Source organism: Staurois parvus, unplaced genomic scaffold (genome assembly GCF_062004578.1).
Source record: "Staurois parvus isolate SC_StPar_1 unplaced genomic scaffold, SC_StPar_1.0 ptg000173l, whole genome shotgun sequence".
In the NCBI taxonomy this organism is placed as follows: domain Eukaryota; kingdom Metazoa; phylum Chordata; class Amphibia; order Anura; family Ranidae; genus Staurois; species Staurois parvus.
In genome coordinates, this window is record NW_028317969.1 from 2,196,179 (window position 1) to 2,218,884 (window position 22,706).

Consider the following 22,706-nt stretch of genomic DNA (forward strand, 5'->3'; position numbering starts at 1 on the left):
TATGTTTGTCCCAAGCATGTTTAAATTTACTTACTGCTGACTGACTCAGTACCTCTGGAAGATAGCAAAAAAGGGCGCACTCTCCTCGTGCACTACCGTGATAAAAAAGGATTTATTGAAAATGACAAAAGTATATACTCACAAAGCAAGAGTCATATTGTCACGTACCTGGATAGTGAGCCTGACGTGAAGAGGCAGGCCTCCCGTACAACTCCGGCTCAAGGACCGCTGATGGTGAGACAGCGGTCGCAGGGGCACGGTGGGGTATGAGTGCCTGTGATCAGTCCAGGAATAGCTGAAGAACTGATGAGTTGCAGGCCAGGAGCAGGGTTCTGATGTAGCCGTGCGGGATGGATGGATACTCGAGCGCAGCGTGCTGAGGATGCAGGGTCAGCCGAGCCGGGTTCGGTATCGGTCAGGCAGAGCAGGCTTACAGCGGCAGGAGGAAGAGTAGTCAGGTCAAAGGCCAGGTCAGCAACGCAAGATCAATCAGACAGGAGCACAGACCGAAGAATAATCCAAGACAAGCCAGAGGTCAGGGCAGAAGCAATCAAGTGGAGATCAGGAACAGACTGGTTCGGTATCAGGAGTCAATCACAGGAATCAGGGAACACGAGCAGGGGAAAAGACCATACGGCAATGGGACAACTACTGCAGCCAGTTTAAATAGCCCTTTTGGTGCCAGCATTAGTGACAGGCGCGCGCGCCCGTATGCGCGAGTGCGCATGCACTCGCACGTGTGTACGCCTAAGTCCAAGTGCCTGCACATCTGTTCGACTTGCAAGGACTCTGCGCATGCGCATATTTGTGCGCCGTGGAGTTTCACCTGCACTATGGGCAGGCCTTTCCTGACACATATAAACCAAGAAGGAACCGATGTGACAGTCCCAGCAAATGGTGGTCTTGCGACAGGGCATACTAACGCGTTTCGGGAAATGAACTCCCTTCACAAGACCACCATTTGCTGGGACTGTTGGTTTACATGACTTTTGGTTCCTGAGTATATACTTTTGTCATTTTCAATAAATCCTTTTTTTATCACGGTAATGCATGAGGAGGGTGCGCCCTTTTTTGCTTTCTTCCGGTACAATCAAGATTCCCCGATCTTTAGAGGGCCGCACCTCAGCAAGTGACTGTTACCGTGTTCCTGGGATGCTTATAGACCTGAGCGCTGATTTTGCTTTTCTTCCTCTTGATGAATCAGTACCTCTGCTGGAAGTCTGTTCCAAGCATCAATTACTATTTTAGTAAAGTAATACTCATTCATTATTAATTAGTTACATTTGAACTTTCCTCCTGCTAGTATGAAGTCATGTTTCTTTGTTCTTGAACCTAGCCTAATGCCTCCCGAACCTTATATACACCCTTAGAGCTTGTTGCTGGAAGGGATCTACTGTTGAGGGAGGGGTCAATTGTTGCTGGCTGCTGGAAAGTCTTTTGATGCTGGCTGCTCCTGGGAGATATGTTGTTGCTCCTGGGGGTCTATTGTTGCTGGGGGTGGTATTTTGTTGCTTGGGGGATCTATTTTACTGCGTTTCTTGTTATCATTAAGACATTATAAAATGATAACATAAAATGATAACATAAATTACATAGCACCACAAAATAATACTTGGCTGTGTATTCTCTATAACACGGGTGTCAAACTGGTGGCCCTCCAGCTGATGCGAAACTACAATTCCCATCATGCCTCTGCCTTTGGGAGTCATGCTTGAAGCTGTCAATCTTGCAATGCCTCATGGGACTTTTTGTAGTAGTTTGGCAACAACTGGAGGGCCACCAGTTTGATGCCTGTGCTCTATAAGGTGGGTAGGGGCAGGGGTGGACTGACCATTTGGAAACTCAGGCACTGCCCCGAGGGCCCGGGGTCAATAGGGAGCCCCATGAGATGCCCCTGGTACCTTTTTCATAGGCTTTTTTGAGTTTGGGCAAGGACCCCATGATCCCCATGATCCCCTATTGCCCGGGGGCCCCATGAGTTGTCAGTCCACCCCTGGGTAGGGGTTGGAACGAAGGGACTGTGCTTGGAGATAGGTAGGGAGGTGGATTCAGAATGGGGGAAGTTTCTGCACCTATTCTCGGAGGAAGAAAGCCTTGAATTAAGCTATTTAAAAATTGCCATACCTAAACTTCATTCCTTCTGCATTAACCAGCTCAGTAATTGGTTGGGTAGGAATAACTTGCTTTTGGTGTTACAGGGCACAGATACCACCATGCTGAACAAGCTGAACACCCAGCATAAACTGAACACCTTCTACATCCCTCCGAAAAACAACTACGAGACGCAGTTCGGAATCAACCACTTTGCCGGCGTTGTATACTACGAGACAAAAGGTGAGACACTGTCCTACTATTTTTCTATGAAGCTATTTATACTCATATATTCCGATCATCTATGAGCAGATCAGCGAAGAGTTATTTACACTAGAGTCTCCATTCTTCACCATCTTATGAGCCACATTTAGGGAGGACGAGGTGTCCACTCTTAGGTGTGTCAACTATTAGAAGGTTTAGTAACCTTGGAACTTTTCCTTGTTCAAAAGACAACTACTTCACTTTAATGAAGTTGTCTTATGTAGTGTAGGTGTAACCAAAACCTTTTTTTTAGGCTTCTAGTGCTGTGCAATGGGGCATTATTCCTCCTATTTCTCCTATTGACCCCAACAATGGGGCATTATTACTCCTATTTCTCCCATTGACCCCAACAATGGGGCATTATTCCTCCCACTGATGCCACCGGTGGGGCAATATTCTTCCCACTTGCAGCAAAAATAGAGAAATATGCTTCAATCTAATACCAACGATGGGGCACCATGTATCCCACTTAGACCAACAATGGGGCATTATGCCTCCCAATGACACCAACGGTGGAGAACTATTTCTTCCATTGACCCCAACAATGGAGAATTATTCCCCCGCATTGATGCCAATGGTGGGGCAATAAGAATATTTATTCTTCCAACTGATACCAATGATGGGGCACCATTTGTCCCACTGAAACCAACAATGGGGAACTATTTCTCCAACTGACACTAACGGTGGGGAACTATTTCTCCCATTGACCCTAACAATAGAAAATTATTACCCCCACTGATATCAACGGTGCGGAAATATTCTTCCCACTTGCACCAAAAATAGAGAATTTATCCCACTGAAACCAACAAGGGGGCATTATTCCTTCCACTGACACCAATAATGGGGTACTATTCCTCCCAATGACACCAATAATGGGGTACTATTTCTCCCACTGACACCAATAATGGGGTACTATTCCTCCCACTGAAACCAACAATGGGGTACTATTCCTCCCACTGACACTAATAATGGGGTACTATTCCTCCCAATGACACCAACGATAGTTCACTGTTCCTTCCACTGACCCTAATAGTGGGGTACTATTCCTCCCACTGACACCAATAATGGGGTACTATTCCTCCCACTGACACCAATAATGGGGTACTATTTCTCCCACTGACACCAATAATGGGGTACTATTCCTCCCACTGAAACCAACAATGGGGTACTATTCCTCCCACTGACACTAATAATGGGGTACTATTCCTCCCAATGACACCAACGATAGTTCACTGTTCCTTCCACTGACCCTAATAGTGGGGTACTATTCCTCCCACTGATACCAATGATGGGGCATTATACCTTCCACGTATACCAATGATAGTACACTATTTCTCCCACTTATACCAACAGTGGGGCAATATTCTTCCCACTTACGCCAAAAATGGAGAATTATTCTTCCAACTGATACCAATGATAGGGCACCATTTATCCCACTGAAACCAACAATGAGGCATTATTCCTTCCACTGACACCAATAATGGGGCACTATTCCTCCCACTGACACCATTGATAGAGCACCATTCCTCCCACTGACACCAATAATAATGTACTATTCCTCCCACTGACACCAAAGATGGGGCACTATACCTCCCACTGACACCAACGGTGGGCAACTATTCCTCCCACTTATACCAACAATGGGGCATTCATTTTCCCACTAATAGCACAGATGGGGCATTGCTTACTCCCACTGATGCCAGGATATTTTCGACTCTTACTGGCCACAGTCTGACAATCTAAAATCTGAAGGGCAGTAAATTTGCCCATTGTTTACAAAATCTGAAGACCCCTGATCTAAACTGAAAAATCTAGTATTGCTGAGAAAACATTCATGAGTTTAGCAAAGATTATGCTTATTTTTTTGTTTGTTTAATTGGTTCTGAAAGTGGATAGCACGTCTGCCTATCAGCATTAGGGTCATTGGTTCAAATCTGAAACATGGCACTACCTGCCTGGAGTTTGCATGTTCTCCCTGTGCCTGCGCGGGTTTCCTCCATGTACACCGGTTTCCTCCTACACTCCAAAGACATGCTGGTTGGTTATTTGGCTCCTGTCTAAATTGTCCCTAGTATGTGTATGTATGAATGTAAGTTAGGGACCTTAGATTGTACACCCCTTGAGGGTTAGGGACTGATGTGAATGTGCAATATATATGTAAAGCGCTGCGTAAATTGACAGCGTACCTGAAATAAATAAATAAATATTAATGTTGGTTCTGTCAAGCACTCTGCATAAACCGACTGTTAAGTGGGAGGGTTTGTTTTACTAGAGCCATCCGATCCGTCTCAGTCCCCAGCAGCCTTTGCAACCCTTTACCTGTGAGAATTATATCCACCAAAATTGAAACTCCTATTGCAGCAAAGCGATCAGTCTGCCAATTGTTTACCGATTTTCCAATACAGCCCCTTGGCATTACTTTTAATGCTGGCGAGCCAGTTGCCCAGCTACCCCGGTTTTGGAGAGCACTTTGCATGTGGTGGAGGGGAGGCCATGTGCGGCCACCTCCTGAAAGGCGATAGGGGTAATTCAGTGTAGAAGAGAACATTGCAGTGAATTTGATAGGCAGCAGGAGCCAGATGGTAGGTGCAGAATTAGTGACACCATTCTTCATCTCCCGTGTCTTCGGGGTCAGGTGTAAAGCAATTTTCATATTACTGCATAGTCTCATGTTCCTGATGCCTACAGTCCAGAGGTCATATGTTTTTTTTTTCTGGATCATGCATAAGAAGAGCAAAAGCTCCTATTTTAGATATCGAATTTTGTCAATGATTTCCTTACTATTTAACTCCAGAACAAAAACATTTAAAGAGATGCTGGGAAGTTTCAAACTTGTATGTGCAGTCAGATGAAGGAAAACTTCCAGTATCCTTAACCACTTGTCTACCGGGTACTCTCACCCCCTTCAGGCCAATTTTCAGCTTTCAGTGCTGTCGCTCTTTGAATGACAATTGAGCGGTCATGCAACATTATACCCATTTTTATACTTTTTTTTTTTCACACAAATAGAGCTTTCTTTTGGTGGTATTTAATCAGCACTGTGTTTTATTTTTTGCACTATAAACAAAAAAAAAAGAAACTTTTGAAAACAAAAGGTTATCTTTGTTTCTATTATAAAATCTTGCAGACGGGTCATTTTTCTCCTTCACTGATGTGCGTTGATGAGGCTGCACTGATAGTCAGCACTGATGGGCACTGATAGGCAGCACTGATGGGAACTGATGAGGCAGCACTGATGGGCACTGATAGGCAGTACTGATGGGCACTGATGGGAAATGATGAGGCGGCACTGATGGGCACTGATAGGCAGTACTGATGGGCACTGATGGGAAATGATGAGGAGGCACTGATGGGCACTGATAGGCAGCACTGATGGGAACTGATGAGGCAGCACTGATGGGCACTGATAGGCAGTACTGATGGGCACTGATGAGAAATGATGAGGCGGCACTGGTGGGCACTGATAGGCAGTACTGATGGGCACTGATGGGAAATGATGAGGAGGCACTGATGAACACTGATAGGCAGTACTGATGGGCACTGATGGCATGCTGTTTCACTATGGGGGCTGTGTGTGTGTTTCACTGTGAGCACACTGCTTTGTATTGCTCTGCTATGAAGAGCCATACAAAGCAGTGTGCTGGAGCTGACAGGGCAGAGATCTGTATTGTTTACATACAGACCTCTCCCCGTCGGAGATACTCAGCGATCACCGGCTGCCGGTAAGTAATCACCAGCTGGGACCTGGTGATTGACAGCTGAGGCCGCGAATGGCGTGATTGTGCATACTGGTTAAAGTGATTGTAAACCTCAGACATGAAACATGAACAAAGCATATCCCTGTATAGTGTGGTGTACTTGTCTCAATTAAGAGCACTAAGTTTCATTCCTGATAAGTTTTCCTGACACCAAGAGAAAAATGGGGACAGGGGTGGAAGGGAGGAACCCCGCTCCGCTTATTTGTCTTCCCCTCCCCTCTACCACATTTGGCAACTTTTGGGGGGGAGGGGGGACCAGGTACCTGGTTTTGACAGGTACCTGCTTCCACTTCTGGCTCAGTTTGCTGCGGTAAATTGAGCCGGAAGTTCCCTCTGTAGCAATCATGCCCACAGACATGGACTCGGTTCAACCATATTGGCTCCAATCTCCATCTTGGCAAAGGATCCTCCATCTTGTACAAACATATCCCCCTCATTCTCATTCTTCCTCTCTGTTCAGCCACAGTGACATATGGCCTGTGTGTTGGCAATGTCACAGGAGGCCGGAGCACAGCAGGGAGCCCCAAGCTATAAAACCCCCAAGGGAGCTGGGGCCTTGCTGTCCAAAGAACCTGTGCAATCTAGCACATTGTAAAAAGATAACCCAAGCCTTCCCCTGAGTTCAAACACATTCCAGAAGAGTAGAGACTAGATAACACTTTTAAAATCCATTTTTCCCCTATGTCTCATATCTTGGAATATGAGAGACTTACATAAAAACCAGGTATATCTTCAGATTGGCCACGAGAAGACAAACAGTTTGATAGGTCGCACTACCTGACTGGAATACCTAGGAAAGCAGAAAATTACATCTCTTGAACCATTCAAATATGTATTTCACATTTCATATCTAACCGTTCTTCAGATGCGTCTGCATAGTAATCTACCTGCGGGTGGAATGTCACTTGTGCATGGGGAAAGTTATGAGCAAAAATGATCTTTTAGTAATAAATCTTTCCTTCTGAAAGTATTAAACTGTTTCTATAGCTCTTTATTGCAACTTACGAATTCCTGCCTCTAAAAAAAAGAGCGCTACTGTGTGTGTTTAACCCTCTGTATAACCAGTCTGCAGTGACAGTGCTATACAGACGATTATCTCAACCATCATAGTATTATTGCTGAGATTGCCGAGTTTCCTCTTTCTCTGTACTAAAAGGAGGTGGTGGCAGTGTGAAGGGTTAATTGCGTAATTAACCTGACCCAGTAACAAGCGCATTCAGGCTGCCGGTACATCGGTTGGTGATCCATTAGCTGGAAAATCGTTGTGCAGGGTGCAGCTGGGTGTGGCATTGTTACGCAGGTCACATTGCGGTTTTAGATTGGCTAGTCCTTCGGTCACGAGTTTGGTGAGAAGGTCAGGGGTCTGACGCCACGATCGTCACACCCTCCTCCCCCCCAGCAGCTCTCTGGGACATCATTGGGTTCAGTGAGGGGGGAATAGTGTCCCATCATTGGTGTCAGTGGGAGGAATAGTGTCCCATCATTGGTGTCAGTGGGAGGAATAGTGTCCCATCATTGGTGTCAGTGGGAGAAATGGTGCTCCATCATTGGTGTCAATGGGACGCATAGTGCTCCATCATTGGTGTCAATGGGACGCATAGTGCTCCATCATTGGTGTCAGTGGGAGGCATAGTGCTCCATTATTGGAGTCAGTGGGAAGCACAGTGCCCCTTCGTTGGTGACAGGGGGAGGAATAGTGCCCCATCATTGGTGCCAGTGGGAGGAATAGTGGCCCACCATTGGTGTCAGCGGAAGGAATAGTGTCCCATCATTAGAGTCAGTGGGAGGAATAGTGCCCCATCATTGGTGTGAGTGGGAGGCATAGTGCTCCATCATTGGTGTCATTGGGAGGCATGGTGCTCCATCATTGGTGTCAGTGGGAAGCAAAGTGCCCCTTCGTTGGTGTCAGTGGGAGGAATAGTGTCCCATCATTGGTGTCAGTGGGAGGAATAGTGTCCCATCTTTGGTATCAGAGGGAGGAATGGTGTCCCATCTTTGGTGCCAGTGGGAGGAATAGTGCTTCATCGTTGGTATCAGTGGGAGAAATAGTACCTCATCATTGGTGTCAGTGGGAGGAATAGCATCCCATCGTTGTGGTCAGTGGAAGCAATAGTGCCCCAAGAGCCTTATAAAGGCAAGCAAATGACTGCATCTGGCCCCGGGGGCCGCAGTTTGATCACTAAATGTAATATTTTGCAAGCTAACCCCATACAGTTTCCAGACCAAAGTCGTTTTCTCTATAGTGGGTCTAATATTAGTTTTATCTCAGCAGTTGTTCAGCAAAGTAACTGACTGAATTCTCACAGTTATAATTATGTGTAGAAGAATTAGAAGCCCTGTTGGGTTTTTATTATTACAATACCTGCTTCCCTGCTCGGAACATTCACCCTGTCTGTGTCACTAATATCATGGAGAATTGAAAAGAATCTTCCTATGGACACATCTGTTCTACTAGCAACTGTCTTTGAGATATTTCCTCGTCTTGTTGTGCCTCTGGAAGTGATATCTTCCCAGTGGGATGTAGGCAGGAAAAAAATCATGACAGGGGTTCAAACCCTCCCCTGCCTTTTAAAAAAAAAACTTCAAAATTTGTTTTGGCATTATATATCCTTTACACTATGTAGGTTGCATTTCAGCTGTTTCTGCATTGCATTTTGTGTTTTGTTCTTTATTTTTCTTGTTGCTGGGCAGATTTAAAACTCAAAATACAAAAAAAGCAGCAAAAATGCAATACATGCTCTTCTGTAGCGTTTCCATTGAAGTCTATAGAACAAAAAATGCAACTTTTTGCATTCAGAAAAATTCCTGACCCTTTCCAAAAACACCCACCGGGTGAAAATGCTCAGATGTGAACATTACTCGTAGGAAATCATGTTAAATGGACTGCAGTGCGTTTCTGCAAACGCTGCGGAAACCGCTTGGGTGTGAACCTGGGGTTAAAGAGACCTGTTAGTAAATGCTTATGGCTCCGCTCAAAGCAAAAGAGGAGCCTCATCCTTGGAACCACAGGACAACGAGGTGCCAGCGTATGTGTGTACCAATCCAGAGGGTATATATGGAAGGATCGCCGTTCTCATGTCCAGCCTTTGTAGACCATAGAGTGAGGAGCGACCTCAGCCTACATGGCTCTACTAAACCACATACTGACGCGTTTCACCCTGCCCACCTGGGCTTAGTCATAGAGACCTTTTAGACAGACCATTTATTTTACCAAAAATGTGCCCAAAAGATTATACAGGTTAATGCGTTCTCTGGGACGTTTCGTATTGCAAAAAAAATTTATAAACTGAAATGCGGATTCCCATAGGAACGCATTGAAAATTAATTAATCTGTTCCGGAGGTCAGTAAAAAGTAAAAAAAAAGTCCCTGTCACTATACAGTCGCAAGAAAAAGTATGTGAACCCCTTGGGATTACGTGGAGTTTTGCATGAATTGGGCATAAAATGTGCTCTGAACGTCATCTAAGTCACAACAATAGAAGAACACAGTCTGCTGAACATAATACTACACAAACATTCGATGTTGCCATGGTTTAATTGCACATAACATGTAAACATTCACAGTGCAGGGAGGAAAAAGTATGTGAACCTTTGGACTTAATAACTGGTTGACCCTCCTTTGGCAGCAATAACCTCAACCAAACATTTCCTGTAGTTGCAGATCAGACCTGCACAACGATCTGGAGTAATTTTGGACCACTCCTCTTCACAAAACTGTTTCAGTGTAGCAATATTCTTGGGATGTCTGGTGTGAATCACTCTCTTAAGGTCATGCCACAGCATTTCAATCGGGTTGAGGTCAGGACTGTGACTGGGCCACTCCAGAAGGCGTATTCTGTGCTGTTGCAGCCATTGTTTTGTTGAATTACTTGTATGCTTTGGGTCATTGTCCTGTTGCATCACCCATCCTCTGCGGAGCTTCAGTTGGCGGACAGATGGTCGTACGTTTTCCTGCAAAATGTCTTGATAAACTCTGGAATTCATTTTCCCATCAATGACAACAATCCGTCCAGGCCCTGAGGCAACAAAGCAGCCCCAAATCATGATGCTCCCTCCACCATGTTTTACAGTGGGGATGAGGTTTTGATGTTGGTGTGCTGTGTCTTTTTTTTCTCCACACATAGTGTTGTGTGTTCTTCAAAAAACAACTCAATCTTGGTTTCATCTGTCCACAGTATATTTTGCCAGTAGTGCTGTGGAACATCCAGGTGCTCTTTTGCAAACTTCAAACGTGCTGCAATATTCTTTTTGGACAGCAATGGCTTCCTCCGTGGTGTCCTCCCATGTACTCCATTCTTGTTTAATGTTTTCCTTATTGTAGATGTGTCAACAAAAATGTTCGCATGTGCCAGAGATTTCTGTAGGTCTTTAGCTGACACTCTGGGATTCTTCTTTACCTCATGCAGCATTCTGCGCTGTGCTCTTGCAGTCATTTTTACAGGACGACCACGCCTAGGGAGAGTAGCAACAGTGCTAAACTTTCTCCATTTGTAGACAGTCTGTCTTACCGTGGACACATGAACATCAAGGCTTTTGGAGAAACTTTTGTAACCCTTTCCAGCTTCATGCAAGTCAACAATTCTTGATCGTAGGTCTTCTGAGAGCTCTTTTCTGCGAGGCATGGTTTACATCAGACAGTGCTTCTTGAAACCAGTAAACCCAAAACAGGTGTGTGTTTTTTAAGGGCAGGACAGCTGTCAGCAACACATCCAATATCATCACACTGATTGGAGTCAAGGTTGGCTCACTCCTGGCTCCAATTAGCTCTGGGAGAAGTCATTAAGCTAGGGCCTCACATACTTTTTCCTCCCTGCACTGTGAATGTTTACATGTTATGTGCAATTAAACCATGGCAACATCTAATGTTTGTGTAGTATTATGTTCAGCAGACTGTGTTCTTCTATTGTTGTGACTTAGATGACGTTCAGAGCACATTTTATGCCCAATTCATGCAAAACTCCACGTAATCCCAAGGGGTTCACATACTTTTTCTTGCAACAGCATGTCAGTGCCGGTTTTTAATTGTAATTACCGGCTTTTTTTTTCCTTCACTATAGCTCACAGAATCAGCTCTCACTTTCCCCCCAGCTAAAAGAAAAAAAGTTTCCTTTTAGTTTATTTCCCAAGTTGAAAGAAACAATGTTTCCTTTTAGTTTCTTAAAAGAATCAAAGTATCCTCTAGCTCCGGGGAAAGTGACAGCTAATTCTGTGAGCTATATTGAAGAAAAAAAAAAGCCGGCAATTGCATTTAAAAATCGGCACCGACATACACTTCGTATTGCGAAAACAATTAGTAAAAAATTTGTAAACCGAGGCATTATTTTCAATGGATTTTCATTTGTAAACCGAAAATTATGTTAACCGAGGCGTTCGTAAACTGAAATACACCTGTATCTGCATTTATTGTATTTTAGGCATATTATTTACTTGTAGGCATCCAAAAGCCCTGAGGCTGCTCTTTCATATGAAGTCAGCAGCCTCAGCAGACCCGGAGCTGTCAATCAAGTGACCCTCTATTGTATGCCCCTTCGCTTCTTACCCAACAGGCACCTTTCAGGTCCTACACCAGGCATCACTAAATGGTGGACCGGGGTCCGGATGCGGACAAAGTCACTATCCCATTCAGACCCATGCAGTCCCACGATTTAGGTGCCTTTTCTTCCCCCAGCCATCACAGAGCTGACAGTGGGAGACAGGACAGTTCTGGATGGAGGGCGGGAGCTGTCTGAGGTTAACAAACAGGTGATTGGTTGCTAGGATGAAGGGCAGTCTTAGCAATTAATCACTTTCTGTCAATCACTGTCTGTGTAAGGTAGGAGTGTGTGTGTGTGTGGGGGGGGGGGGGTAAAGGGGGGGCTGAGGACAGTAATGTGGGGGGCTGAGGACAGTAATGTGGGGGGGGGGGGGTCTGAAGCCAGTAAAGTGGGAGGATGATGCAAAATGGGTGGAGTACTCTGCAGTGAAGGGGAGGGGGAGAAGTTAAAGGGGCTAAGGACATACCCAACAGCTATGAAATAGGTTATGTATGGAGGTAAGGGGAGGGGTGGAGGAGCTGGGCCGTCACAGACAGTAATTAAACTCTGCCAGAGGAGGAGAAGGCTATGATAGAAGAAAGCTTTGCTAGGGAATTGACTCCTCATAAAGTCGTCAAGATTTAAAGCACATTGCAAAAAATAATATGTAGAAAGGAAAACTGCCGCAACTAATCATTTAGCCCTGGTTCACACTGATGCGGTGCGGAATTCACAGCGTTTTCTGTGCAAATTCCGCACCGCATCAGTATGTTAACAACACCCCAAAAGCGGTCCGCAAAATGTGGTGCGATGTTAGAATTGGATCGCATAGGTGTGAATATCCATGCAATCCGATTCTAGTGCAGACCAAAAAAGGTTCCTGCACCTTTTTGGTGCAGGTACGGTGCGATTAGAGCCATAAAAAATGCACCGCACACAAATCGCATGAGGAATGTGATGCGGTTCCTGTGCGAATCACATGCGATTTACCGCAACGCATATATGTGAACCCAGGCTGAAAAATACTTGATTTCTTTTTAAGTTGGTGAGAGGGGTTGTAAAAGGGTCAAGAGCAGGGGCGGACTGACAACTCATGGGGCCCCCAGGCAATAGGGGATCATGGGGCCCCTGTGTCCTTGCCCAAACTCAAAAAAGCCTATGAAAAAGGTACCGGGGCATCTCATGGGGCCCCCTACTGACTCCGGGCCCTCGGGCAGTGCCCGAGTTTCCAAATGGTCAGTCCGCCCCTGGTCAAGAGACACCGCAAAAAACCTGCCAGGGGTTGTATCTCTTCTCTACTGGATCCAAATTAGATTTTGATCATAAATACATCTTAATATATTTTGACCATTTACCCTTCTTTCTGCAGGATTCCTGGAGAAGAACCGGGACACCCTCCATGGGGACATCATACAGCTGGTCCACTCCTCTAAAAATAAATTCATTAAGCAGATCTTCCAGGCAGATGTGGCCATGGTAAGTACTGATATCAGTGTGTGTGTCAGTGTTTATCCGTCACTGATATCTGGCGCACACTGTTACCACGGTCTTAAAGTAAACCTCAGAGCAAAGGCTATGCTAGCAGGATCTCCAAATGGGTCCAATGCTTTATTTACTGATCACATCACAGCTCAAGGCCACACAGAACCCCTTCATCAGTTATGTAGGATAAAGGGGTCCTGCGTGGCCCCAAAAGGTCACTATTTTAGCTGTAATGTGATTGGTATTGGTCATTGGACCCTTTTTTTGGAGATCCTTGGGGTGTTGGTGGCATATCCTTTGCTCTGAGTGTTTCCAGTTCCCAGCTGGTCATCACTGCAGCACCGAGCTACCTAACTGCCATTTCCAGGAACGTGTGCATTGGGAAGATTTCTCCGGACTTAAAGTAAACCTGACGCAAGAAAGAAAAGCCAGGCCCATCTCCCCACCCTGTACAGCCACAAATAATGGATTGAAATTCGTCCAGTTCCTGCTGAAGTGGCCGAATTTCGATCAATCTATAGCCAGCTTAAGCAACAGTCCAGGGACCGCTCTCTTCAAGTGTATCCAAACCCAGCAATGCCATAAAACTGTCTATTCTTTATGATGATCATCATGGATGGAGCCACACAAATGATCTCTGTATGCTTTTGTGCGTCCAGATCTGCTGATGTATAAAGTATATATAATATATATACTGGAGTATATACATCTAGAGTATTCCAAGTCTGTGCAACTGTTTTAGATTTTTTTTGCTAAATATGGAGGTTAAAGTGGAATTCTAGGTGAGGATTTTATAGGACAGCTACATTGGTCCAGCCTGGTAAGTATATGGATTCATGTGGGATCCCCGTGGAAGCTGGAATCACTGCAGTAGGGGCTGCTACTAAAGTGACTGCCGCTATCTATCAGGTCCTACAGCAGGCATCAATAAATGGCGGACCGGGGTCTGGATGTGGACTGAGTCACTATCCCATCCAGACCCAATGCGGTCCCGCTATTTAGGAGCCTTTTCTTCCCCCAGCCATCCAGCGGTCATCCTCACAGAGCTGACAGTGGGAGACAGGACAGTTCTGGATGGAGAGGTTAACAAGCATGTGATTGGTTGCTAGGACAGTAATGTGGGTGGGTGCTGAGGACAGTAATGTGGGGGGGGGGGCTGAGGACAGTAATTGGGGGGGGGGGGCTGAGGACAGTAATGTGGGGGGGGGGGCTAAGGACAGTAATGTGGAGACTGAGGACAGTAACATGTGGGGGGGGGGGGTGCTGAGGAGAGTAATGTGGGGGCTGAGGACAGTAATGTGGAGGAGGCGGCTGAGGACAGCAACATGGGGGGGCTGAGGCCGGTAATGTGGAGGAGGAGGACAGTAACGTGGGGGGGGGAGCTGAGAACAATAATGCGGGGGGGGGGGGTGCTGAGGACAGTAATGTGAGGGTGCTGAGAACAGAAATGTGGGGGTTCTGAGGACAGTAATATAGGGGGGGGGGTGCTGAGGACAGTAATATGGAGGGGGCTGAGGAAAGTCACATGGGGGGGGGGGGGCCTGAGGACAGTAATGTGGGGGGATGATGTAAAAAAGTGCATTACTCTGCAGTGAAGGGGGCAGAGGACAGTACTGTTGGGGGGGTTGATGTCAAGGAAGTGTGAGAACAGAACTGTGAAGGGGGTGGAGGGGGGAGATGTAGAGGAGGAGTTGAGGACACTCATGAAGAGGGGATCTTGCTGTGAACGAGGAGGGGACTGTGATGTGCAGTGAGGACTGAGGACACTCATGAAGAGGGGATCTTGCTGTGAACGTGGAGAGGACTGTGATGTGCAGTGAGGATTGAGGACACTCATGAAGAGGGGATCTTGCTGTGAACGAGGAGGGGACTGTGATGTGCAGTGAGGACTGAGGACACTCATGAAGAGGGGATCTTGCTGTGAACGTGGAGAGGACTGTGATGTGCAGTGAGGATTGAGGACACTCATGAAGCGGGGATCTGTGAACAAGGAGGGGGCTGTGATATGCAGTGAGGATTGAGGACACTGATGAAGCGGGAATCTTGCTGTGAACGAGGAGGGGACTGTGATGTGCAGTGAGGATTGAGGACACTCATGAAGCGGGGATCTTGCTGTGAACGAGGCGGGGACTCTGATGTGCAGTGAGGATTGAGGACACTCATGAAGCGGGGATCTTGCTGTGAACGAGGCGGGGACTGTGATGTGCAGTGAGGATTGAGGACACTCATGAAGCGGGGATCTTGCTGTGAACGAGGAGGGGACTGTGATGTGCAGTGAGGATTGAGGACACTCATGAAGAAGGGATCTTGCTGTGAACCAGGAGGGGACTGTGATGTGCAGTGAGGATTGAGGACACTCATGAAGAGGGGATCTTGCTGTGAACGAGGAGGGGACTGTGATGTGCAATGGGGATTGAGGACACTCATGAAGAGGGGATCTTGCTGTGAACCAGGAGGGGACTGTGATGTGCAGTGAGGATTGAGGACACTCATGAAGAGGGGATCTTGCTGTGAACGAGGAGGGGACTGTGATGTGCAATGGGGATTGAGGACACTCATGAAGAGGGGATCTTGCTGTGAACGAGGAGGGGACTGTGATGTGCCGTGAGGACTGAGGTCACTCATGAAGAGGGGATCTTGCTGTGAACGAGGAGGGGACTGTGATGTGCAGTGAGGACTGAGGACACTCATGAAGAGGGGATCTTGCTGTGAACGAGGAGGGGACTGTGATGTGCAGTGAGGATTGAGGACACTCATGAAGAGGGGATCTTGCTGTGAACGAGGAGGGGACTGCGATGTGCAGTGAGGATTGAGGACACTGATGAAGCGGGAATCTTGCTGTGAACGAGGAGGGGACTGTGATGTGCAGTGAGGATTGAGGACACTCATGAAGTGGGGATCTTGCTGTGAACGAGGCGGGGACTGTGATGTGCAGTGAGGATTGAGGACACTCATGAAGCGGGGATCTTGCTGTGAACGAGGCGGGGACTGTGATGTGCAGTGAGGATTGAGGACACTCATGAAGCGGGGATCTTGCTGTGAACGAGGAGGGGACTGTGATGTGCAGTGAGTATTGAGGACACTCATGAAGAAGGGATCTTGCTGTGAACCAGGAGGGGACTGTGATGTGCAGTGAGGATTGAGGACACTCATGAAGAGGGGATCTTGCTGTGAACGAGGAGGGGACTGTGATGTGCAGTGAGGATTGAGGACACTCATGAAGAGGGGATCTTGCTGTGAACGAGGAGGGGACTGTGATGTGCAGTGAGGATTGAGGACACTCATGAAGAGGGGATCTTGCTGTGAACGAGGAGGGGACTGTGATGTGCAGTGAGGATTGAGGACACTCATGAAGCGGGGATCTTGCTGTGAACGAGGAGGGGACTGTGATGTGCAGTGAGGATTGAGGACACTGATGAAGAGGGGATCTTGCTGTGAACCAGGAGGGGACTGTGATGTGCAGTGAGGACTGAGGACACTCATGAAGCGGGGATCTTGCTGTGAACGAGGAGAGGACTGTGATGTGCAGTGAGGACTGAGGACACTCATGAAGAGGGGATCTTGCTGTGAACGAGGAGGGGACTGTGATGTGCAGTGAGGATTGAGGACACTCATGAAGCGGGGATCTTGCTGTGAACGTGGAGAGGACTGTGATGTGCAGTGAGGATTGAGGACACTCATGAAGCGGGGATCTGTGAATGAGGAGGGGGCTGTGATATGCAGTGAGGATTGAGGACACTGATGAAGCGGAATCTTGCTGTGAACGAGGAGGGGACTGTGATGTGCAGTGAGGATTGAGGACACTCATGAAGCTGGGATCTTGCTGTGAACGAGGCGGGGACTGTGATGTGCAGTGAGGATTGAGGACACTCATGAAGCGGGGATCTTGCTGTGAACGAGGCGGGGACTGTGATGTGCAGTGAGGATTGAGGACACTCATGAAGCGGGGATCTTGCTGTGAACGAGGAGGGGACTGTGATGTGCAGTGAGAATTGAGGACACTCATGAAGAAGGGATCTTGCTGTGAACCAGGAGGGGACTGTGATGTGCAGTGAGGATTGAGGACACTCATGAAGAGGGTATCTTGCTGTGAACGAGGAGGGGACTGTGATGTGCAATGGGGATTGAGGACACTCATGAAGAGGGGATCTTGCTGTGAACGAGGAGGGGACTGTGATGTGCAATGGGGATTGAGGACACTCATGAAGAGGGGATCTTGCTGTGAACGAGGAGGGGACTGTGATGTGCAGTGAGGACTGAGGACACTCATGAAGAGGGGATCTTGCTGTGAACGAGGAGGGGACTGTGATGTGCAGTGAGGACTGAGGACACTCATGAAGAGGGGATCTTGCTGTGAACGAGGAGGGGACTGTGATGTGCAGTGAGGATTGAGGACACTCATGAAGAGGGGATCTTGCTGTGAACGAGGAGGGGACTGTGATGTGCAGTGAGGATTGAGGACACTCATGAAGAGGGGATCTTGCTGTGAACGAGGAGGGGACTGTGATGTGCAGTGAGGATTGAGGACACTCATGAAGCGGGGATCTTGCTGTGAACGAGGAGGGGACTGTGATGTTCAGTGAGGATTGAGGACACTGATGAAGAGGGGATCTTGCTGTGAACGAGGAGGGGACTGTGATGTGCAGTGAGGACTGAGGACACTCATGAAGCGGGGATCTTGCTGTGAACGAGGAAGGGACTGTGATGTGCAGTGGGGATTGAGGACACTCATGAAGAGGTGATCTTGCTGTGAACGAGGAGGGGACTGTGATGTGCAGTGAGGACTGAGGACACTCATGAAGAGGGGATCTTGCTGTGAACGAGGAGAGGACTGTGATGTGCAGTGAGGACTGAGGACACTCATGAAGAGGGGATCTTGCTGTGAACGAGGAGGGGACTGTGATGTGCAGTGGGGATTGAGGACACTCATGAAGCGGGGATCTTGCTGTGAACGAGGAGGGGACTGTGATGTGCAGTGGGGATTGAGGACACTCATGAAGAGGTGATCTTGCTGTGAACGAGGAGGGGACTGTGATGTGCAGTGAGGACTGAGGACACTCATGAAGCGGGGATCCTGCTGTGAACGAGGAGGGGACTGTGATGTGCAGTGGGGATTGAGGACACTCATGAAGAGGCGATCTTGCTGTGAATGAGGAGGGGACTGTGATGTGCAGTGAGGACTGAGGACACTCATGAAGAGGGGATCTTGCTGTGAACGAGGAGAGGACTGTGATGTGCAGTGAGGACTGAGGACACTCATGAAGAGGGGATCTTGCTGTGAACGAGGAGGGGACTGTGATGTGCAGTGAGGACTGAGGACACTCATGAAGCGGGGATCTTGCTGTGAACGAGGAGGGGACTGTGATGTGCAGTGAGGATTGAGGACACTCATGAAGAGGAGATCTTGCTGTGAACGAGGAGGGGACTGTGATGTGCAGTGGGGACTGAGGACACTCATGAAGAGGGGATCTTGCTGTGAACGAGGAGGGGACTGTGATGTGCAGTGAGGACTGAGGACACTCATGAAGCGGGGATCTTGCTGTGAACGAGGAGGGGGCTATGATGTGCAGTAAGGATTGAGGACACTCATGAAGCGGGGATCTTGCTGTGACGAGGAGGGGACAGTGATGTGCAGTGAGGACTGAGGACACTCATGAAGCGGGGATCTTGCTGTGAACGAGTAGGGGGCTGTGATGTGCAGTGAGGACTGAGGACCCTCATGAAGCGGGGATCTTGCTGTGAACGAGGAGGGGACTGTGATGTGCAGTGAGGATTGAGGACACTCATGAAGAGGGTATCTTGCTGTGAACGAGGAGGGGACTGTGATATGCAGTAAGGATTGAGGACACTCATGAAGAGGGGATCTTGCTGTGAATGAGGAGGGGACAGTGATGTGCAGTGAGGATTGAGGACACTCATGAAGAGGGGATCTTGCTGTGAATGAGGAGGGGACAGTGATGTGCAGTGAGGATTGAGGACACTCATGAAGAGGGGATCTTGCTGTGAACGAGGAGGGGACTGTGATGTGCAGTGAGGATTGAGGACACTCATGAAGAGGGAATCTTTCTGTGAACGAGGAGGGGACTGTGATGTGCAGTGAGGATTGAAGACACTCATGAAGAGGGGATCTTGCTGTGAACGAGGAGGGGACTGTGATGTGCAGTGAGGACTGAGGACACTGATGAAGCGGGGATCTTGCTGTGAACGAGGAGGGGACTGTGATGTGCAGTGAGGATTGGAGACACTCATGAAGAGGGGATCTTGCTGTGAACGAGGAGGGGACTGTGATGTGCAATGAGGATTGGAGACACTCATGAAGAGAGGATCTTGCTGTGAACGAGGAGGGGACTGTGATGTGCAGTGAGGACTGAGGACACTCATGAAGAAGGGGATCTTGCTGTGAACGAGGAGGGGACTGTGATGTGCAGTGAGGATTGAGGACACTGATGAAGAGGGGATCTTGCTGTGAACGAGGAGGGGACTGCGATGTGCAGTGAGGATTGAGGACACTGACGTAAGTCCAGGCTCAGATCTGTACATGTGCATTTGGTGCACACGTCATGGGTAGGTCAGCTCATTCATTTTCATGGGCTGCACTACTCATGAGAAACACAAAGAAGCCCCCGACCCTTTTTTTCAAAATCGCACCGCAGCAACATGTGGTTTGGCGCACCACAGGGGCCTACATGAGATTCGGACCGTAAAATTTTACCGCCCAGACCTTGGTGCATTTTATTACAATACCCCAGTCCCACGCCATTCACAGGGCGCCTGGTATTTTTCTCAATGAATGCAAGGCGTTATCTGATTGGACAAGGTGGAGATTATGGCGTCACCTCTCTGCCTCTTCACCTCATCCAATCAGAGAATTCCTTGCATTCATAGAAAATATGTGAATGGCAGACCCAAGCAACCCTTTGTGTTCACTAAGTAGCAGGGCAGCTGCTCGGCACAGAACTCAGAAGACAGTGGCTATCAATGTAGTAGCAGGGGCTACTACAGTAATTCTCTGCTTCCATGGGGATTGGCCAGGTAGGTCTCTGAAGATTTACATGGACTCCAGCTGGATCATTGTAGCTGTGCAATAATATGCATACCTGGAATTCAGCTTTAATATGGTTCTGGGCTCACTTGGCCACCTTGTTATAAGCAGACCGCTCCCATTCTTCTCCTTGAGATATGGCGGTGGGCAGGGAGGAGCAGCGATGTACGGACTACATGTCCCAGAAGAGGTTCAAGCTGCTGTGGGTGTGGCTACTGTGCTTTTTTGGGCCAATAGTAAAGACCAATGGGCATGGCATTGTAGTATTTAAAATGACCAGAAGGTGGCTGCTGAGGCTCATGGTCATGTAGTCGAAGTTCCAACAAAGCTATTGCTGGAGGAAAATCCACAAAGGTGCGCCCCCCACAGACCATGAAGCTGGAATGAACCGGAAAACAAAAGTGGAGTCAGGACCCCCTGTGCAGCAAAGATTTAAAAAATCCAAACTGGAGTTCTGCTTAAAAAACATCAAAATTCACACAGTTATATTTTTTAGCAGTTGTAACATAACACAATAAAATCCATGTTTATAAAATCCCTTTTATTTCAATCTAAGGGGTCTTTTTATAATATATACAAGAATATTTACAGCAGTGGTCTTCAAACTGCGGCCCTTTGCTTGCCTTTATCCAGCTCCTGGGACACTATTCCTCCCACTGACACCAACAATGGGGCCACTATTCATCCCAGTGACACCAACAATGGAGCCACTATTCCTCCCACTAATACCAATGATGGGGCATTATTCTTCCCACTGACATCAACAATGGGGCACTATTCCTCCCACTGATACCAATGATGGGGCATTATTCCTCCCACTGACACCAACAATGGGGCATTATTCCTCTCACTGACACCAACAATGGGGCACTATTTCTTCCAGTAACACCAACAATGGGGCCACTATTCTTCCTACTGATACCAACAATGGGGCACTATTCATCCCAGTGACACCAACAGTGGGGCACTATTCCTCCCAGTGACACCAACAATGGGTCACTAATCCTCCTGCTGATGCCAATAATGGGGTCACTATTCATCCCAGTGACACCAACAATGGGGATATATTTTTACCAGTGACAACAATAGAACCACTATTCCTCCCAGTGACACCAACAATGGAGCCACTATTCTTCCCAGTGATACCAACAATGGAGCCACTATTCCTCCTACTGACATCAATAATTGGGCACTATTTCTCCCACTGATACCAACAATGGGGTACTATTCCTCCTACTGACACCAACAATAAGGCACTATTTCTTCCACTGAAACCAACAATGGGGTACTATTCCCCCCACTGACACAAACAACGACGTACTATTCCTCCCACTGACACCAAGGATGGGGTACTATTCTCCCCACTGACACCAAGAATGGGGCACTATTCCTCCCACTGACACCAACAATGGGGCACTATTTCTCCCACTGACACCAACCATGGCACTATTCCTCCCACTGGCACCAAGGACGGGGCACTATTCTTCCCACTGACACTAACAATGGGGCACTATTCTTCCCACTGACACCAACAATGGGGTACTATTCCTCCCACTGACACCAAGGATGGAGTACTATTCTCCCCACTGACACCAACAATGGGGTACTATTCTTCACACTGACACCAAGCATGGAGTACTATTCCTCTCACTGACACCAAGCATGGAGTACTATTCTCCCCACTGACACCAACAATGGGGTACTATTCTTCCCATTGACACCAACAATGGGGCCCTATTCCTCCCACTGATACCAACAATGGGGTACTATTCCTCCCACTGACACCAACCATGGGGCACTATTCCTCCCACTGACACCAACCATGGGGTACTATTCCTCCCACTGACACCAACAATGGAGTACTATTCTCCCCACTGACACCAACAATGGGGCCCTATTCCTCCCTCTGACACCAGAAATGCAATGACCTTTTGTTCAGGAAGTTTGGAGACCTCCTGACAGAAATGTCAGAAGCAGATTCATTTTTGTATCGTCAGCTCCATCTAGTGGCCAAAATGCAGTATAGGTTTTTTTTTTTTTTTTTTTTTTTTTAATACTTCAGTGATCAAACTATACTGCATTTTGGCCACTAGATGGAGCTGGCGATACAGGAAATTATCTGTTAGCAAAAATACAGTGACATTTGTTCACCTTGCAGGAATACGTCTGACATTCATGCAACAAATGTTTTATAAATAGACCCTTTAGAGTGTCAGCACCTCTGTCCATTTAGTATTGCTATCTATGCCCCCCACTTTTCTATGGAAGAGCTCCCCCCATTTTCTGCCCTAGTGGCAAAAGTCTAAAAAAAAAATGGTTTGGGGTAAAATTCTACTTTCTTTGATTATTGTTAGCGATTTCAGGTTTTTGTTGTAGAAAATAATATACGTTTTCAGTGAGATCTTTCTTTATCTGAAATGTTATTCTCTAGAGAAGGTTGACATTGTCTTGTCTGCGATGACATAACAACTAATCCAATGATGATATAACATGGCCCAGTAATTCGTATCCTGGGAGATTTGAGCAAGTGATGCTTCACCTTGTGTCCCCCGTCCC

The 22,706-nt window shown here is 47.4% G+C and overlaps 1 protein-coding gene across 1 annotated transcript in view; it reads left to right on the forward strand.

Moving 5' to 3' along the window:
• Window positions 1–22,706, forward strand: part of MYO7A (myosin VIIA) — a 305,599-nt gene that overhangs the window by 103,531 nt on the left and 179,362 nt on the right. The window contains exons 13-14 of the mRNA XM_089676754.1: window positions 2,199–2,334; window positions 12,996–13,102. Of these exons, the coding sequence (XP_089532880.1) occupies window positions 2,199–2,334; window positions 12,996–13,102 (243 nt within the window). The remainder of the gene's footprint in view (window positions 1–2,198; window positions 2,335–12,995; window positions 13,103–22,706) is intronic.